Raw genomic sequence first — 17,899 nt, 5'->3', positions numbered from 1 at the left:
TGGAGTTCCCTGATTCGAGTGGGTGAGGATCTGGCCTTGTACTGCTGTGCAGCAGGTTAGATCCTGGCACAGGGAACTTCCAAATGCCTTGGGCGTGGCCAAAAAAAATTAAGTAGCCACTGATCAATCTCTCAAGCTGTCAGGAAAGAAAAAAAAAGCAAAATACATTTTGTGCATTAGTTTGGAGATCTTCTAAAATAACTTTCTGAGAAGGCACTTGAGTTTTTTCCTTCAGATCCCAAATTTCTTCCTACCTAGAGTCCTGCCTTATGCTTAACCTATATTCATTTCTGCAGAAAGTATCAGTCCTAGCAAAGGTCACTCCTAATCAGCACGGGAGAATGTGTAATAAGTGGACCGATCTTCTAATTTGAAATGGACTTCACCGCCCTCCCGCAAACACACACTCACAAACCTTGCGTTATTTTTGGTTTCATAGAATTTACATGTTTATTTTTTTTATTTATTTTTGTCTTTTTGCTATTTCTTGGGCCGCTCCCGCGGCATATGGAGGTTCCCAGGCTAGGGGTCCAATCGGAGCTGTAGCCACCGGCCTACGCCAGAGCCACAACAACGCGGGATCCGAGCCGCGTCTGCAACCTACACCACAGCTCACGGCAACGCCGGATCGTTAACCCACTGAGCAAGGGCAGGGACCGAACCCTCAACCTCATGGTTCCTAGTCGGATTCGTTAACCACTGCGCCACCACGGGAACTCCTACATGTTTAATTTACATGTAAATTTCCCCCTCCCCCGCAGCCTCTGTAAATTCATCACGGGATTCGTTTCGGATTGATTTTTGCTATATCCCCGGGGACTGAAATTGTACCTAACGCATATTAGGATCTTAGCATTTGCTGAATGAAATACCTACAAATCACCAACGGGGGGGGGGGGGGGCGCAGAGAGATTAACTAAGGGAGGAAATGAAACTTTTTTCCCGTACACTTCCGCGAGATTTGGGCCCGTTCAGCCACCGTAGTGCTTAGGCCGGAAAAGTGGGCCACTTCCGGCCTCCGCGGTCCGGGAAGATTGCTTTGGACTGTCAGCAACCGAACCCCGAAGTGCTAAGGCAGCTTCTTTGGGGAGGAGAGGTTCCGGCCCGGGGCTCCAGGCCTCCGACCCGCCCGGTCGCCAGCGTGGCTGCTGGAGATACTTTCAGGGCCGGGAATAAGGAGCATAGGTCGCCATGGCGACGCCGGCTGGGCTGGAGCGCTGGGTGCAGGACGAGCTGCACTCGGTGCTGGGGCTGAGCGAGCGGCACGTGGCCCAGTTCCTGATCGGTACCGCACAGCGCTGCGCCTCTGCGGAAGAGTTTGTGCAGCGACTGCGAGACACTGATACCCTGGACCTCAGCGGGCCAGCCCGGGACTTCGCCCTGAAACTCTGGAACAAGGTGCCTAGAGGGGCGGGGCCCCGGCGTGGGAGAAATAGGAGAGGGGGTGGAGCAGGGAAGGGGTCCCCAGGTTGTTTGTCCCAGTGAGGCTGGGCTGGACGCGCGTTTGGAGAATTAAGTTAACTCAGTTAACAGGCGTTTATCCTTTGTCCGTTATCGCCTGCGGGTTGAGGACGGCTTAAGTACGTTGGGTTAAGCAGTGTCCTCAAACTTTTAACAGGTGTAGGATTCTTCTAGGGCTTTTGTTAAAATGCTGCTTCTAATTCAGTAGGTCTGAAAAGGATTCTTCGTTTCTTCATTTCGAAATCTAACAAGTTTCCAGGTGATGCTGATGGTCCACAGACCACACCTTGAGTAGTGCGGTTATAGAAGAAATGTGTGGGGAGTTCCTGTTGTGGCTCAGCGGTAACAAACCCGACTAATAGGACACAAGTTCCATCTCTGGCCTCACTCAGTGGGTTAAAGGATCCAGTGTTGCCGTGGGTTGTGTAGGTAGCAGACACCGGCTCAGATCCTCCCTTTCTTTTTTTTTTTTTTTTTTTTTGTTGTTGTTGTTGTTGTTGTTGCTATTTCTTGGGCCGCTCCCGCGGCATATGGAGGTTCCCAGGCTAGGGGTCGAATCGGAGCTGTGGCCGCCAGCCTACGCCAGAGCCACAGCAACGCGGGATCCGAGCCGCGGGATCCTACACCACAGCTCACGGCAACGCCATATCCTTAACCCGCTGAGCGAGGCCAGGGTTCGAACCCTCATCCTCATGGTTGCCAGTCAGAGTCGTTAACCACTGACCACGACTGGAACTCCCTTGTATGGGAATGACTTAGTCATTGGAAAGAAGGGAGGCAGAACAGTTGAGAACTGTTTGAGAATGTAAACTCCATGAGGATAAGGATTTTTCTCTTAATGTATCCCAGTATCCCTAATGCCTAGCAGTGGGTGCACAGGACAGGCTTTAATGAATGTTTGTTAAATGAATTACTGAAAAGAAGTTTAGAAGCTGAGCGGTCCCATTCAGGCTGGTGGGCCTGGTGCAAGGTCTTGGGGAAGGGAGAGAATGAAGGCCAGTTGAAGATCAAGTTACTCCTGGAGTTCCCGTCATGGCTCAGTGGTTAACGACTCTGACTGGCAACCACAAGGATGCGGGTTCGAACCCTGACCTCGCTCAGTGGGTTAAGGATTCATGAGCTGTGGTATGGATCATAGATGTGGCTCAGATCCCGCGTTGCTGTGGCTGTGGTATAGGCCGGCAGCTGTAGCTCTGATTGGACCCCTAGCCTGGGAACCTCCATATGCCTCAGGTGCGGCCCTCAAAAGACCAAAAAAACCAAAAAACAAATTACTCCTTAAATTAGGAGCAGGGCTGAGTAGGTAGGCAGGGATCGGAAGTTGCCTACACCCCCTTGTCTTCTCCTCTTCTGACAGGTCCCACGGAAGGCAGTGGCAGAAAAGCCAGCTCGGGCAGCTGAGCGAGAGGCCCGAGCCTTGCTGGAAAAGAACCGATCCTACAGGTTGCTGGAGGACAGTGAGGAGAGCAGTGAGGAGGCTGTAGGCAGGGCCGGGAGCAGTCTCCAGAAGAAGCGGAAAAAACGGAAACACCTCAGGAAGAAACGTCAGGAGGAAGAGGAGGAAGAAGAGGAGGAGGAAGTTCCTGAGAAAGGAAAGAAGATCACAGGGTAAGTCAGAAGTAGGGTGAGAGAGGAGTTCCTATTCTTGTTCAGTGGTAACCAACCCGACTAGTATCCATGAGGACACAGGTTCGATCTCTGGCCTCAATCAGCGGGTTGAGGATCCGGCATTGCTGTGAGCTGTGGTGTAGGTCACAGACGTGGCTTGGATCCCGAGTTGCCATGGCCGTGGTGTAGGACCCTTAGCTTGGTAACTTCCATGTGCCATGGGTGCGGTGGCCCTAAAAAGACCAAAAGTGGGGGGTGAGAGGATGGGGCGGGTGGATAATGCGACAGCAGGCCTCGGGATGCCCTTAACTAATCCTCTGGGCTGGGTTGCAGGGGGAGTAAACCACAGACGGAGAAGCCAGAGTCGGAGGATGAGTGGGAGCGGACAGAGCGAGAGCGCCTTCAGGACCTGGAGGAACGGGATGCGTTTGCGGAGCGGGTTAGGCAGCGGGACAAGGATCGAACTCGCAACGTCCTGGAGCGCTCAGACAAGAAGGTTTGTAGGAGTAGCACGTTCCATAAATCCCCAGGAAGTTGCGTCTGAGGTTTGGTGTGATTGCAGAAAGTGACCTTTCGGAAGACAGGAGCTGCCTCCAGTGGCGTCTTCCGGCTGAGAAGGCTCTCTGCTGGACCTGTAGCCACAGAGAGTCCTCAGTGAGGGGGGACATTTCTTTGTGCTGGAGAACACCTGACTGAGCCTGGGGATTCTAGAAAGAGAATGGGTGTGGGGACTTTGGGCCTCACAAAGTCCTCTCTGGGCCTCTTGCCTTCTTCTCCTAGGCTTATGAAGAGGCTCAGAAGCGCCTCAAGATGGCTGAGGAAGACCGGAAAGCCATGGTGAGTCCCAGTGCCCAGGAGACAAAACGAAAGTCTTTCTGTTCTGTTTTTTTTTATTTGTTTGTTTGTTTGCTTTTTTTATTTTTTTATTTTTTAATTTTTATTTATTTATTTATTTTTTGTCTTTTTGCTATCTCTTGGGCTGCTTCCACGGCACATGGAAGTTCCCAGGCTAGGGGTCGAATTGGAGCTGAAGCCACCAGCCTACGCCAGAGCCACAGCAACGCGGGATCCGAGCTGCATCTGCAACCTACACCACAGCTCACGGCAACGCCGGATCGTTAACCCACTGAGCAAGGGCAGGGACCGAACCCGCAACCTCATGGTTTCTAGTGGGATTCGCTAACCACTGCGCAACAACGGGAACTCCCTGTTTGCTTTTTTTAGGCCGAACCTGAAGCATATGGAGGTTCCCAAGCTAGAGGTCTAATTGGACCTGTAGCCGCCAGCCTATATCACATCCACAGCCATGCAGGATATGAGCCACATCTGCAACCTCCACCACCCCTCATGGCAATGCCATATCCTTAACCCCCTGAGCAAGGCCAGGGACTAAACCTGTGTCCTAATGGATACCAGTCGGGTTCATTAACCACTGAGCCATGATGGGAACTCCGGGAAAGTCTTTCTGATGGGACAGTTAGGGGTGGGGAGAAAGGAGGCAGAGGAAGTACAGTGGGGCTGCTGACGGAGTGTTGGGTCACTCTCGGGGTGGGGTGTTGGGTGAGGAGGGGGCTTGGTAGACAGGAGCCTGCTGAGGGGGGACTTAAGTTGTAGAGGGAAGGGAGTGGCCCATACACCCTCTTTGACTCCTTAGGATCAGATCACATTGTGTATTAGGGAAGTGTGAGCTTTCCCTGTTCTTGGGACCTAAGGACATGTTGGGAGTTCTCATGGATACTAGTCAGATTTGTTTCCACTGAGCCACGATGGCAACTCCGTTGGCTTTTTTCTTGAACGATTTAGAAGTATTAGACATAGTGGCATTTTATCGCATCAGCATGTACCTGGTAAGAGTAAGACATTCTCTAAAACCAAAGCGCCATTGTCAGACCCAGGAAGATGATTCTCACATATCAACTAAGAACCTGCCTACGATAAGATTTCCCTAGTTACCCCAAAATGTCTTTAATTACTGCTTTTTCCAAACTGGAATCCAGTCAAGGGTCATGCATTGCATTTGGTCGTTAGGTGTCTTCAATTTGTTTTTTTCCTTCCCTCTTCTTTCCTGACTTTCAGTTTCAACTTGCACCATGTCCTACATTCCGGATTTATCTGATCCTCATCTTGTGGTTTTAAGTTCCCCCAGGTGCGCACATTAAAGTGGAAACTGGGGAGTTCCTGCTGTGGTGCCACGGGTTAAGGATCTATCTGGCTTTGCCACAGCTGTAGTGTGGGTTGCAGCTGTGGCCCGGATTCGATTCCTAGCCCAGGAACTTCCATTTGACATGGTATGGCCAAAAAAAAAATAAAAGTTGAAATTGGGTTTACACCTTGCTTAGACTCTGATTAAACAGTTGTGGTGGCAACACCTGTTGGGTGGTGATGTGCCCTCCACATCGGGCTGCCATACTGTTCAGCTGCCTATATCCTTCCTACCAACAGCCTTTCAGCTGATGGTTTGGCAGCCACTGCTAATCCTTTCCTGAGTCACTTATTTCACAGAGGATTGCGAGACGGTGATTTTTGGGTTCTGACATTCCTTCCACTTTTTTTTTTTTTTTTTTTTTTTTTTTTTCGGTCTTTTTAGGGCCGAACCTGTGGCATAGGGAATTCCCTTGCTAGGGGTCGAATCAGAGCTGTAACTACCGTCCTGCACCACAACCACGGCATCGATGGATCTGAGCCACGTCTGTGACCTACACTATAGCTCACGGCAACACCAGATCCTTAACCCACTGAGCAAGGCTAGGGATCAAACCTGAGTCCTTGTGGGTACTAGTCGGGTTTGTTACCACCGAGCCACAACGGGAACTCCCATTCCTTGCTGCTAAGGAAAAGTTCTTCTTTATATAAAAAAGCTAGTCAGGAGTTCCCCTTGTGGCACAGTGGAAACAAATCCCACTGGGAACCATGAGGTTGTGGGTTTGATCCCTGGCCTCACTCAGTGGGTTAAGGATCCGGCATTGCTGTGGCTCTGGTGGAGGCTGGTGGCAACAGCTCCTAGTAGACCCTCTAGCCTGGGAACCTCCATATGCTGCAGGTGCGGCCCTGGAAAAAAAAAAAAATCAGCAAGGAATGAACTACAATTCCTTCTTAAGAGGAAGGGCAGGAGTTCCTTGGTGGCTCAGTGGCTTGAAGATCTGGCCTTGTCACTGCTGTGTCTCAGATTGCTGCTATGGTGTAGGTTTGATACCTGGCCCCAGAGCTTCTGCATGCCATAGGTGTGGCCAAGAAAATCCTTTCCAAATTATAATGTTATAAAATACTTGGCTGCTCAATAATTTTTTTTTTTAATGGAGGGCAAATGATTTTCAGAGTAAATAGTTTTGTATAATAATCACCTCACTGGTGCAAATTTTTTATCCATTCTTTATTCGTATGTGTGTCACATTGGGCTCGTGAATTTTTACTTCTCTCTATCTTACAATTGTATGTCACTATTCCTTTTGATGCTCAAATTGCCCTATTTCTTGCCCATGTTTTATTTTATTTATTTACTTTTTGTCTTTTTGCCTTTTTTCTAGGGCCACTCCTGCGGCATGTGGAGGTTCCCAAGTTGGGGTCTAATCAGAGCTGTAGCCACTGGCCTATGCCACAGCCACAGCAATGCAGTATCTGAGCCGCGTCTGCGACGTACACCACAGCTCACAGCAATGCCGGATCCTAAACCCACTGAGCGAGGCCAGGGATCGAACCTGCAACCTCATGGTTCCTAGTCGGATTCGTTAACCACTGAGCCATGACGGGAACTCCTTCTTGGCCATGTTTTAAAAAGACATCCATCTGCCTTACCCATCAGGCCGAAGGAGTATTTGATTATGGTTCTCAGATCTGGTCATGAGCATAAACTCCATTTTAAGTCTTCATAAAACAAACAAGAAAAGCCAAGCAATTGAGTAGAATCAGGGCCCCTAAGGAGCGGTGATGGGGTTTTATTCCTCTAGCAGAGGAGGTTGTTGTGATCGCAGGAAAGATCATTTAGCCACAGTGGGAGGGCTTATGGTTAGAGTTGAGGAAGGTCTTAAGCATGTGGCCAGTCTTCTGTCATCCACTGGTGTCCTGAAAAGCCTCCATTGAAAGGAAACAGGAACCAAACCACCCATTGTCTGAGGGGGAGGGGTTAGGCCCCGAGCTAAACATCCCTCCTTACATTTGGCTTCACAGAACCACTCTGATGCTGTACTACCAACCTTTTTGTGTAAAGTTTTTATTTCTAGGGCCACACTTGTGGCATCTGGAACTTCCTAGGCTAAGAATCAGAGCTGAGGCTGACAGCCCACACCATATCCACAGCAGTGCGGAAACACCAGATCCTTAACCCCCTGTTCGAGGTCAGGGATCAAACCTGCATTGTCATGGATACTAATCAGGTTTGTTACTGCTGAGTCACGACAAGAACTCCCAACTTATTTGTGTATAATTTATTTTTCCCTTTTCCCCAAACTACAGTCATTTGATTCAAGACCAGGGAGCGTGTCATTGGGGTGGAAGAGTACCTATTTTTGGCTTATCCAGTGGTTTCCAGTTGTCTCAGTTGTTTTCAGTTAAAGACCTATCCTTCCAAATGCTGGTATCAGTTGTTTCGTTTTCCCCCCTTCCACTAAGTTGAGTAAAATAGCGAGAGGAGACTATAAAAATGCACATCATTGCCCTACCCCTGGGCGATACCCAGACTGGCCAAGATGGTGAGGCTGCCCGGGAGGCCCAGCCCGCTGGGTCCCACTGCTGGAGGGCAGTGCCTGGGGGCCAGCATGGAACTTTCAAAGGGGTCCAGTTGGGCACGTCATCCGTTGGGTTGCTCCGTGCAGAGGGAAGGAAGGTGGGGGACACATCTTTAGAGTCTCGAGCCCGCCTGACAGGGAGGCTGTCCTCAGGATGAGCAGGGAGCAAGGTCCCTCTTCCAGCCAGAGGAGGTCCTGACTGCCCTGTGCCGACCCAGGTTCCTGAGCTGCGGAAGAAATCCCGCCGTGAGTACTTGGCCAAGCGGGAGCGCGAGAAGCTTGAGGACCTGGAGGCTGAGCTGGCGGACGAGGAGTTCCTCTTTGGGGACGTGGAGCTGAGCCGACACGAGCGGCGGGAGCTCAAATACAAGCGGCGCGTGCGGGATCTGGCCCGGGAGTACCGGGCGGCTGGGGAACAGGAGAAGCTGGAGGCCACCAATCGCTACCACATGCCCGAGGAGACCCGAGGACAGGTGAGGCGAGGGGTCCCCAAGCCGGGGCGGGGTGCGGGGAGCAGAGGTTTCCAGGGCCTGGGGGTGCTTGGCTGGCCCCTGCCTTGCCTCGCACCGTGGCCAGGCTGGCGACTGGGGGTGGCGGACCCTGGGGAGGGAGCACGGCTGTCCTCACGTCTGCCTCTCCCCCAGCCCACACGAGCTGTGGATCTCGTGGAGGAGGAGTCTGGAGCCCCTGGGGAGGAGCAGCGGCGCTGGGAGGAGGCCCGCCTCGGGGCAGCGTCCCTCAAGTTTGGGGCCCGAGATGCGGCCTCCCAGGAGCCCAAGTATCAGCTGGTGCTGGAGGAAGAGGAGACCATCGAGTTTGTCCGGGCCACTCAGCTCCAGGGCGACGAGGTGAGAGGGCGAGCCGGGCGTCCTGCGGAGGCTGGGGAGCCGGTCCCGAGGCTCACAGCCCTGGTCCTCCTCCCCAGGAGCCGGCAGCTCCCCCCGCCCCAACTCAGGCCCAGCAGAAGGAGTCCATCCAGGCCGTCCGCCGCAGCCTCCCCGTGTTCCCGTTCCGAGAGGAGCTCCTGGCCGCCGTCGCCAACCATCAGATCCTGATCATCGAGGGCGAGACTGGCTCGGGCAAGACCACCCAAATCCCGCAGTACCTCTTTGAGGAGGTACTGGCAGCCCTGTCGCGGCTCCTTTACGCGGCATTTTGAGCAGTCGTTTACCTTTTCCTCTTCAGTCCTTTAGTCTTTTTCACTAACTGGTGAGGTTCTTGAGAATTAGGACTGCCCCCCTCTCACCTTTCTGTTCCCACTTGGGGCCACATTGTCAGTGCCTGCTAGGCATTCAGTATTTTCACATTGTAAGGAGGTGTAGACAGATAAATGGTGCTGTGTGGGTGTGAACACAGACCCCTTCCTCCACCAGCCGGGCCTCCACTCTTCGGCAGGGCCAAGAAGCAAGGAGTGAAAAGACTTGTTTTCCTGCCTTTTCTTTTTTTTTTTTTTTAAACCTTCCTTTGTTCTCCATTGCTTTTGGGGCTGCCCAGCCGGTCTGTCCTCTTCCAGCTCAAATCTCGCAGAGCCCTGAACCTGATGACCCAAAGGGTTGGGACTGCCAGGCTGGGCGAGGACCCCTGTGTAGACCCTGCATCTGCCATCCTATGCGTTTGCCCTTCTTGTCTGGTTTTCCACTTCTGTCTGTTCTGCCGTTTCCCCTGCCCTGCCTTGGCATTTATAACTTTGCTGAATTGCTGGGCTCCAGCAGCATATTTAGCAAGGGGAAAACCTCCTCGTTCTGCTTGTCGTGCAGGGTTACACACAGAAGGGTATGAAGATTGCCTGCACCCAGCCCCGGAGGGTGGCCGCCATGAGCGTAGCTGCCCGAGTGGCTCGGGAGATGGGTGTGAAGCTTGGGAATGAGGTGAGATCTGTGGGGACTGAGGGGCGAAGGGTGCCCACGCTGCCCACAGTCCCCCCACCCCCACACTGGTCCTACCCCTTGTCCCCTAGCTCTCCCCTCAGGGAGCACCAGCCACTAATGGCCCCCTCAACAGGTCGGCTACAGCATCCGCTTTGAGGACTGCACGTCAGAGCGAACTGTCCTGCGCTACATGACAGACGGGATGCTTCTTCGGGAGTTCCTCTCTGAACCTGACCTTGCGAGTTATAGGTACTGCACAGCCCCCTGGTGTCCCACAGGAGGTGGTGCCTCCTCCACCTCCCCCCACACCCACCGCAACATCTCCTGCCCCCTCCCCATCAGTGCCTTTCCTTCAGCTCCTTAAATTTCTGGCTCTTCATTACTTTCTTCCCACCTGGCCACTTTGGCCACTGTCTTCTCTTCTGATTTATCTACCAGTTCTTAGGGTTTTTTGGTTGTTTTGGTTTTTATGGCTGCCCGCATGGTATGTGTAAATTCCCAGGTCAGGGATCGAATCTGAGCTGCAACTGTGACTTGTGCCATAGCTGTGGCAACACTGGATCTTTAACCCACTGTGCTGCACCAGGAATCGAACCTGTGCTGCCGCAGAGACAATGTCAGATCCTTAACCCGCTGCACCACAGCGGGAACTCCTATCCACCAGTTCTTTTTTTTTTTTTTTTTGGCTGAGTCCATGGCATGTGGAAGTTTCTGGGCCAGCAGTTGAACCTACAGCACAGCAATGACCTGAGCCACAGCAGTGACAACACCAGATCCTTAACCCACTGAGCCATCAGGAAACTCCACCTGTTCTTAAATCTTTATGGTTCAAACTGTCCTAGCACTGAGATGGGACCGGAGGGCAGAGAGGCTGCCAGAGAGCCTTTCCCACCCTCCCCAACTGTTCTCAGAGTTCAGAAAACCACCAGGATGGTAGAGCGGTGTTGTGGGAGCTTGAGACTCCACGTGAGGACCACTTGCAGAAACTTAGAATGTTCAGCTTAGACGGGAAAACTCAGATGCTCTGGGTCCCTGTAAATGTGTGAAGGGCTGTTCCATGGGAAAGGGTCCATAGAGTGGCAGAGATTGCAGGGACTCTCGGAGTGGCCCAGCCCCAACCCTTGTGCCTCAGGCCCACGTCTGGAGTGGCTTGGTCTGTGAATAAGGAGTTCTCAGTGCTACCCTTGGCCAGGGTGGGGTTGGATGAGCATGTGTTGTGGGGGAGAAGCGATTCACAGATGGGGTGGGGTTGGGGTCAGGCCAGCAAAAGCACTATGTGCCTTTTTAGCTCTTAGGAGCCTGGGGATTTCTGGTCCTGGAGGATCCTGGTGGAGCAGGGGGACAGACATGATTTGGTCCTTCATATCCCTTGTAGAAACCTCTGAGAAGCCATGGAGGGCCCGCCGTGGCGAGAGTGTTCGGGGTGTGGGCTTTTCCCATCAAGCCAGGCCGCTTTGTGAAATGGCTGAGGACTTGACTGTCACTGTCGGGGTTAGACACGATGGTTGAGGTTGGGGGTGAGCTCCTGTGGCCTTGGCAGGAAATCCAAAGACTAGAGGCAAGGAGAAGGATGGTAGCCCATGCAGAGCTAAGTTACACAGAGACCAAGAAGCCTGCAGAGCCCTCTAAGGCTGGGGTGGGAGGGCTTACCTGGCCCCCCTCTCTCCAGAAAGAGGCAGCAGGGCCCACAGGGATGCACAGTAGCTGCCCCACAGGATCCTGGGAACTTGTGGGCTGCTCAGATCGTGGTGGCTCAGGTCTAAGTGTTCCTTCCCAGCCAGCCTGGGAGCCTAGCCTTATTCAAAGAGGCTTTGCCTTACTGTTTTTTCTCCTTTAAATTTCTAGATGCCTTTGGGAATTTCCGTTGTGCTGCAGTGGAAATGAATCTGACTAGTATCCATGAGGTTGCGGGTTTGATCCCTGGCCTCGCTCAGTGGGTCAGGGATATGGCGTTACTGTGAGCTATGGTGTAGGTCACAGATACAGCTCAGATCCTGCTTTTCTGTGGCTGTGGTGTAGGCCAGCAGCTGTAGCTCCAATTGGACCCCTAGCCTGGGAACTTCCACATCCCGTGGTTGTGGCCCTAAAAAACAAAAAGCAAATAAACCATAAAGACAGATAACTTTCTGTCTGCTGACTTTAAGAGACTCTTGAGTCTAATCCAGACCAGATGTCTGACTTGTCCTGGCCTTGGCTTCCAGCCTCCAGATCTTGGCGGCTGCTGTCTGCCCAGGCTGGGACACGGAGAAGACCACGGGGGCCTGGGCTTCTCTAACTTTCTGTTGGTCTGGCTTAAGTGGGATAATTGGCTTCTGCTTGGAGCCCCCTCCTCCCACATTTGCCCTGGCCCTTTGCTTCCATCTGTTCCTCTCGTCTGGGGACCCCAGTGTCACACCCGCGTTGCCCAGCGCCCCTCGCTCACTGCTGCCCCCGTTTCTTCCCCAGCGTGGTGATGGTGGATGAGGCCCATGAACGGACTCTGCACACAGACATTCTTTTTGGATTGATCAAGGATGTCGCTCGATTCCGACCTGAGCTCAAGGTCCTGGTGGCTTCAGCCACACTGGACACTGCCCGCTTTTCTACCTTTTTTGATGATGCCCCCGTCTTCCGAATCCCTGGACGCAGGTTTCCAGTTGACATCTTCTATACCAAGGTGCCCCTCGGGGAGAATGCGTCTACGCTTCAAGGCGGGTGGGGGGGTGGGGGGTGGGATGGGAACCCCAAGGGGACCTGGGATAAAGTGTTTCTTGAGCTGGGAGGAGGGGAAGAGCTTTGTCTCAGCAGGTGGCCTTCCTGTGACCCCGCCTCCTCCTCCCCAGGCCCCAGAGGCAGACTACCTGGAGGCCTGCGTGGTGTCGGTGCTACAGATCCATGTGACCCAGCCCCCTGGGGATATCCTGGTGTTCCTGACAGGACAGGTGTGTGACGTGGGGGAGGGGCTCGCTGTGTGTACCCACAGGGAGACCAGGCTGGCTGGTCGGCCTCCCGTGACTCTGGGACCCCTTGTATTCCCCACCCCAAATCCAGGAGGAGATCGAGGCTGCCTGCGAGATGCTCCAGGATCGCTGCCGCCGCCTGGGCTCCAAAATCCGGGAGCTCCTGGTGCTGCCCATTTATGCCAACCTGCCTTCCGACATGCAGGCTCGGATCTTCCAGCCCACGCCCCCCGGGGCCCGAAAGGTCAGTTGGAGAAAGCCGTGTTCTTCACCCCTCTGCCTCACGCAACTAGTAGTGGAAAGGGAAGTAGGTGCCTGCCCCGTGCAAGGCGTGTCCTGGGCTCTGCTGCCGCTGCGAGGCCCGGTGGCAGGCAGTCCTCTGCCGCAGGAGCTGGAGGGGGACTATGACTGAAACCGGGAGATGGCCGAATGCACGATCCGGAAAGCGAGCGTGGTGGGGTGCAGCGGAGCAAGGAGGCCCCTGGTGTGCGGGGAGCTGGGATTCCATCTGGACCTTTCGGGAAAGTGGCGAGGAACATCAGAGGAGGACCTCAGGTGTGTGTGAGGTCGGAGTGGTCTGGCAGGCTCATGGGAGGTTGACACGGGAAGCAGTGGGAGACAGGCTAAAAACAGCTCTGGACAGAGGGTAGAGAGGGCCTTTGATGGACTTTATACCAGTCAGTGGCCATCAGAGGATTTTGAGAAAAAAATGTAACTTTCATTCAACAAATATTTAAAGAATTTCTCCCACGTTCCAGGTGCTGTTCTAGGGGATGAGGAAACAGTGATGGACAAAGCAGAGTCGCTAGCCTCAGAGGGTTTAATCTAATGCAAGTTAGGAGACATGGACACTTAAATACCTAATGTCAATTTGTGACAAATGCTCTGGAGAGATTCACTGTGTCATGGGAAGCTGGAGGCTGGCTCTGGGGCATGGGGGAGGAATGGCAGGACGGTAATGCCCTTAGGGTGTAGGTCAGGCCTCTCCCTCTGATAAGGTGAGAGTTGAAGCCGGGCCTGAACCAGGTGAAGGGAGGGAGCCAGGCTGATATCTGGGAGAAGAGCGAGCCCAGCAGAGGGAAGAGAGCTTGTTCGGAGGACTGCGCTCAGCAGTGGGTGAGGTGGGGGGGAGCATGGAGCCCTGGTGCCAGAAGCTGAGATTGGAAGAGTAGCCAGGGCCTGGAAGGTTCCAGGCCTGAAGGGGCTTAGATGTGATTCTCAGGTGGGGAGGGAAGCCCCTGAAGGATGTGGGGATCGGCACAATAGGCTCATGTTTTGAAAGGACTGTTCCGGATGCCATGTAACCAGGGCTAGGAATAGAAGCAGAGACTCATGGGAGGCTGTTTTGGGAAGTAACGTGTGAAGGTGAAAATGAATGTGACAGTGGGGAAGGTGCAGCAGGACCCTGACACCCCCAGCCCCACCTCTGAAAAAACCCCGAACTCCCTTCCTGTCTTTTTGGAAACTTTTTTTTTTTTTTTTTTTTTTTTGTCTTTTTAGAGCCGCACCTGCAGCATATGGAAATTCCCAGGCTGGGGGGTCTAATCAGAGCTGTAGCCGCCAGCTTATGCCAGAGCCACAGCAACGCGGGATCCGAGCTGCTTCTGCTTCTGCTTCTGCCAGAGCTCACAGCAACACCGGCTCCTTAACCCACTGAGCAAGGCCAGGGATTGAACCCGCAACCTCATGGTTCCTAGTTGGATTCGTTAACCACTGAGCCACGATGGGAACTCCATCTTTTTGGAAACTTTGCATGTTACACCCTGCTGATCCCCACATCTCCCTCACCCTCTGCTGGCCTTGTCCCCCTCTCCTCACTTTCGCCCAAAGCCCCTCAGCTCCTGCCCCTTATCTCTACGTGCTTCTCTGCTCTGCATCTTGGAGAATTACTTTTTCTGGGTAACTAGGCGGGTGGGGCTCCTGAATGACCCCACATCCTCTTGCTCAGGTGGTCGTGGCAACGAACATTGCGGAGACCTCGCTCACCATTGAGGGCATCATTTACGTGCTGGATCCAGGGTTCTGTAAGCAGAAGAGCTACAACCCCCGCACGGGCATGGAATCGCTCACCGTCACACCCTGCAGTAAGGTGGGCCTGGGCTTGAGCCCACGGAACAGCCCAGCTCAAAGCGGTGGGGGCTTCTTAGAGTAGGGGGGGTCAGCGGCCCCCCCCCCACACCCCCCGATTTCTGCAGACACATTGTTCTTTCTTTCCAGGCCTCAGCCAATCAGCGAGCTGGTCGGGCAGGGCGGGTGGCTGCAGGGAAGTGCTTCCGCCTGTATACCGCCTGGGCCTACCAGCATGAGCTGGAGGAGACCACGGTGCCTGAGATCCAGAGGACCAGCCTGGGCAACGTCGTGTTGCTGCTCAAGAGCTTAGGTGACTGGCATCCCCGTGGTCCTCCAGAGGCAAGGTGGGTGGGGCTGGAGGCCCTGGGCTTTGTGAGGAGACTCTGTTCTACCCACTCACATCTTTCCCCAGGGATCCATGACCTGATGCATTTTGACTTCCTCGACCCTCCGCCGTATGAGACCCTGCTGTTGGCTTTGGAGCAGCTGTACGCGCTGGGAGCTCTCAACCACCTGGGGGAGCTCACCACGGTGAGGCTGGAAGGCAGTGGGCTGGGGCATGAGGAAGGTCGGGGTGACCCCTTGAGGGGCAGAGGGACACCTGAGGGAGGAGTGGCCTCAACTGGCTCTCTTTCCTCTCCTTAGTCTGGTCGAAAGATGGCAGAGCTGCCCGTGGACCCCATGCTGTCTAAAATGATCCTGGCCTCGGAGAAGTAAGCGCCCCCTCCAGCCGGGCCCCCAGCACACAGGCTGGCCCTGCCTTCTGTCTCTGGGGCCATTTTTGTGATCTTACTTGCTCTCGCCACCGCGTTATTCTGTAACAAAGAACAAGTTATTCGATAACTCTTATGCCTCTTTTGAGGCCCGCAAAGGCAAGACACTGTCCTGTCTTTGGTTATGATGTCAGTGGGTAAGATTAACAACAGAAAACTTGGGGGCATGAAGGGAAGCAGATTTCCATCTGTGAGCAGTGCTGAGCGAGGGCCAGTTTGGGGACTTACTCATTCCTAAGGTTTTCGACCGGAACACTTAGATGGAGCTGTGGAGGGCCCACCTTTGAATGCCATTTCTCTGCCATGGTTGAGGTTCAAGGTCATTACCTGAGCGTGACGAAAGTGCTGTAATGCCCACCGTCTCATGGTGGCAGCCTCAGGGGTCCCAGGCTTTCCTGCCCCCACCTCCCACGAGAGCACTCCTGTTACTGTTTCATCTGCAACTTGACCCTTACCTCCTTGACCCCCATACTGCTGCCCCTGCCACCAAAATCATCTACTCTGATTTGTAGTCATTAGCCCATCCTGTGGTCCCCCCGTGGGGACCTCACTCACCCAGCGATCCCCCACCCCACCCCAGTGCATCTGTTCCTGTTTCGGAGTCTTGCTTTGGGCTCTCACGCTTTTCCCTTCCTGCCCCAGGTACAGCTGTTCAGAGGAGATCCTGACAGTGGCTGCCATGCTCTCTGTCAACAACTCCATCTTCTACCGACCCAAGGACAAGGTCGTCCATGCCGACAATGCCCGAGTCAACTTCTTCCTCCCTGGTGGGGACCACCTGGTTCTGCTGAACGTTTATACACAGGTCACTGGGCTCGGGTGAGTGGGACCCGGGGACTCTGGTCCTGCCATCTACCTAACACCCCCTCCCAACCCTTAACTCTGTTTACAGTGGGCTGAGAGTGGTTACTCTTCCCAGTGGTGCTATGAGAACTTTGTACAGTTCAGGTCCATGCGCCGAGCCCGGGATGTTCGGGAACAGCTGGAGGGGCTCCTGGAACGTGTGGAAGTCGGTCTCAGTTCCTGCCAGGGGGACTATATCCGTGTCCGGAAGGTCAGCCTTTCTTTAGTCCACTGTTGTCCACCACTTCTCTCTCCTCTACAGCCGGAGAACGTGCCCCGTCCCCCGTGGGAGGTGTGCTCTTCCCCGGCTTTCTTCCCCAGTCCGCCGTAGGGGCCTTCTCAGTGGCTTCTTGTGCGCGCCTTACCTTTCTAGTCCTCCCAGAGTCTGAGGGTCCCTGCCTTTCCCATCGACTCCCTTCCCTCTCCTGCCTGCTCCATAGGCCATCACTGCCGGTTACTTTTACCACACGGCACGCTTGACCCGCAGCGGCTACCGCACAGTCAAACAGCAGCAGACAGTGTTCATTCATCCCAACTCTTCCCTCTTTGAGGAACAGCCACGCTGGCTGCTCTACCATGAACTTGTCTTGACCACCAAGGAATTCATGAGACAGGTGAGGGGACCTTGCCCTGCCCGGGCAGGTGGATTGTGTGGGAGATGGTATCCTGGCAAGCTAAAAACCCAGGTTCAGTTTGCTGGGCCTGGCAGAGAAACAGAAAAGCACACTGGTTTAAGACAGGATAAAATAGAAAGGCTTCCCTTACTACTGGCTATCTCAGCACCTACTAAGATCTGAGAGCTGTATTCATTTACCCCGTATTTGAATGGCTATTGTCTGGGTGTTGGAGGTGCTGGGATGCTAACAGTGCAGAAAGCAGATGGTGGCTCTGTCCTGAGTGTCTTGGAGTCCAGGCTTTTGTTGAGGGGTAGCCTCCTTGTGCTCTTGAACAGAATGTAGAGGTGTGTCTTTCCTTGGATATAGAGTTTTAGAGCCAGGTAGCCTTTTCCCTAGCCGTGCAAAGGGGAAAGGAGAAAACCTTTTTTAAACTCATAGCCATGGAGTTGCCATTGTGGCTCAGTGGAAACAAATCAGACTAGTACCCATGAGGATGTATGTTCAATCCCTGGCCTCAGTGGGTTAAGGATCCGGCTTTGCCGTGAGCCGTGGTGTAGGTCGCAGACGTGGCTTGGACTTGATGTTTCTGTGGCTATGGCGTAAGCCAGCGGCTATAGCTCTGATTCGACCCCTAGCCTGGGAACCTCCATGTGCCTTGGGTGCGGCCCTTAAAAGCCAAAAAAAAAAAAAAAAAAAGTCAGAATCTAGGTTGGACAGGAACTCTTACTGATTTTCTTCTCTTTCTAGGTATTGGAGATTGAGAGCAGTTGGCTTCTGGAGGTGGCTCCTCACTATTATAAGGCCAAGGAACTGGAAGATCCCCATGCTAAGAAAATGCCCAAGAAAACAGGCAAGACACGAGAAGAGCTAGGGTAATAAAGAGGGAATGTAAAAGAACAAACAGAACCTAACAGCAGCTCCTTTTCCTTATGTACATTATTTAATATCTACTAATAAAAATATTTTTGGAGTAAAGCTACAGGGAAGTTTTGAGGTTCA

At 53.4% G+C, this 17,899-nt stretch overlaps 1 protein-coding gene across 6 annotated transcripts; it reads left to right on the top strand.

Annotated features, from left to right (window-relative positions):
- Nucleotides 1-1,022: 1,022 nt before the first annotated feature.
- DHX16 (DEAH-box helicase 16) lies at nt 1,023-17,875 on the top strand. 6 transcript variants are annotated; one of them, XR_304358.4, is made up of 20 exons: nt 1,023-1,398; nt 2,819-3,069; nt 3,403-3,565; nt 3,850-3,906; nt 8,009-8,263; nt 8,435-8,638; nt 8,716-8,907; nt 9,548-9,658; nt 9,792-9,907; nt 12,104-12,314; nt 12,481-12,579; nt 12,689-12,841; nt 14,546-14,686; nt 14,815-14,977; nt 15,080-15,198; nt 15,313-15,380; nt 16,083-16,259; nt 16,384-16,494; nt 16,724-16,897; nt 17,648-17,875. XR_304358.4 is itself a non-coding variant. In XM_084965913.1 (20 exons), the coding sequence occupies exons 5-20, from the start codon at nt 8,240-8,242 to the stop codon at nt 17,774-17,776; spliced, it is 2,229 nt and encodes a 742-aa protein (XP_084822039.1). In that variant the 5' UTR covers nt 1,023-1,398; nt 2,819-3,069; nt 3,403-3,565; nt 3,850-3,938; nt 5,902-8,239; the 3' UTR covers nt 17,777-17,875.
- The last annotated feature ends 24 nt before the right edge of the window (nt 17,876-17,899 follow it).

This window comes from Sus scrofa, chromosome 7 (assembly GCF_054392235.1).
Source record: "Sus scrofa isolate SSC_HxYL_T2T_F1_AM1 chromosome 7, Sscrofa_HxYL_maternal_Yorkshire_Landrace_v2.0, whole genome shotgun sequence".
NCBI lineage: Eukaryota > Metazoa > Chordata > Mammalia > Artiodactyla > Suidae > Sus > Sus scrofa.
This window is presented reverse-complemented; position numbering and strand designations above follow the sequence as displayed.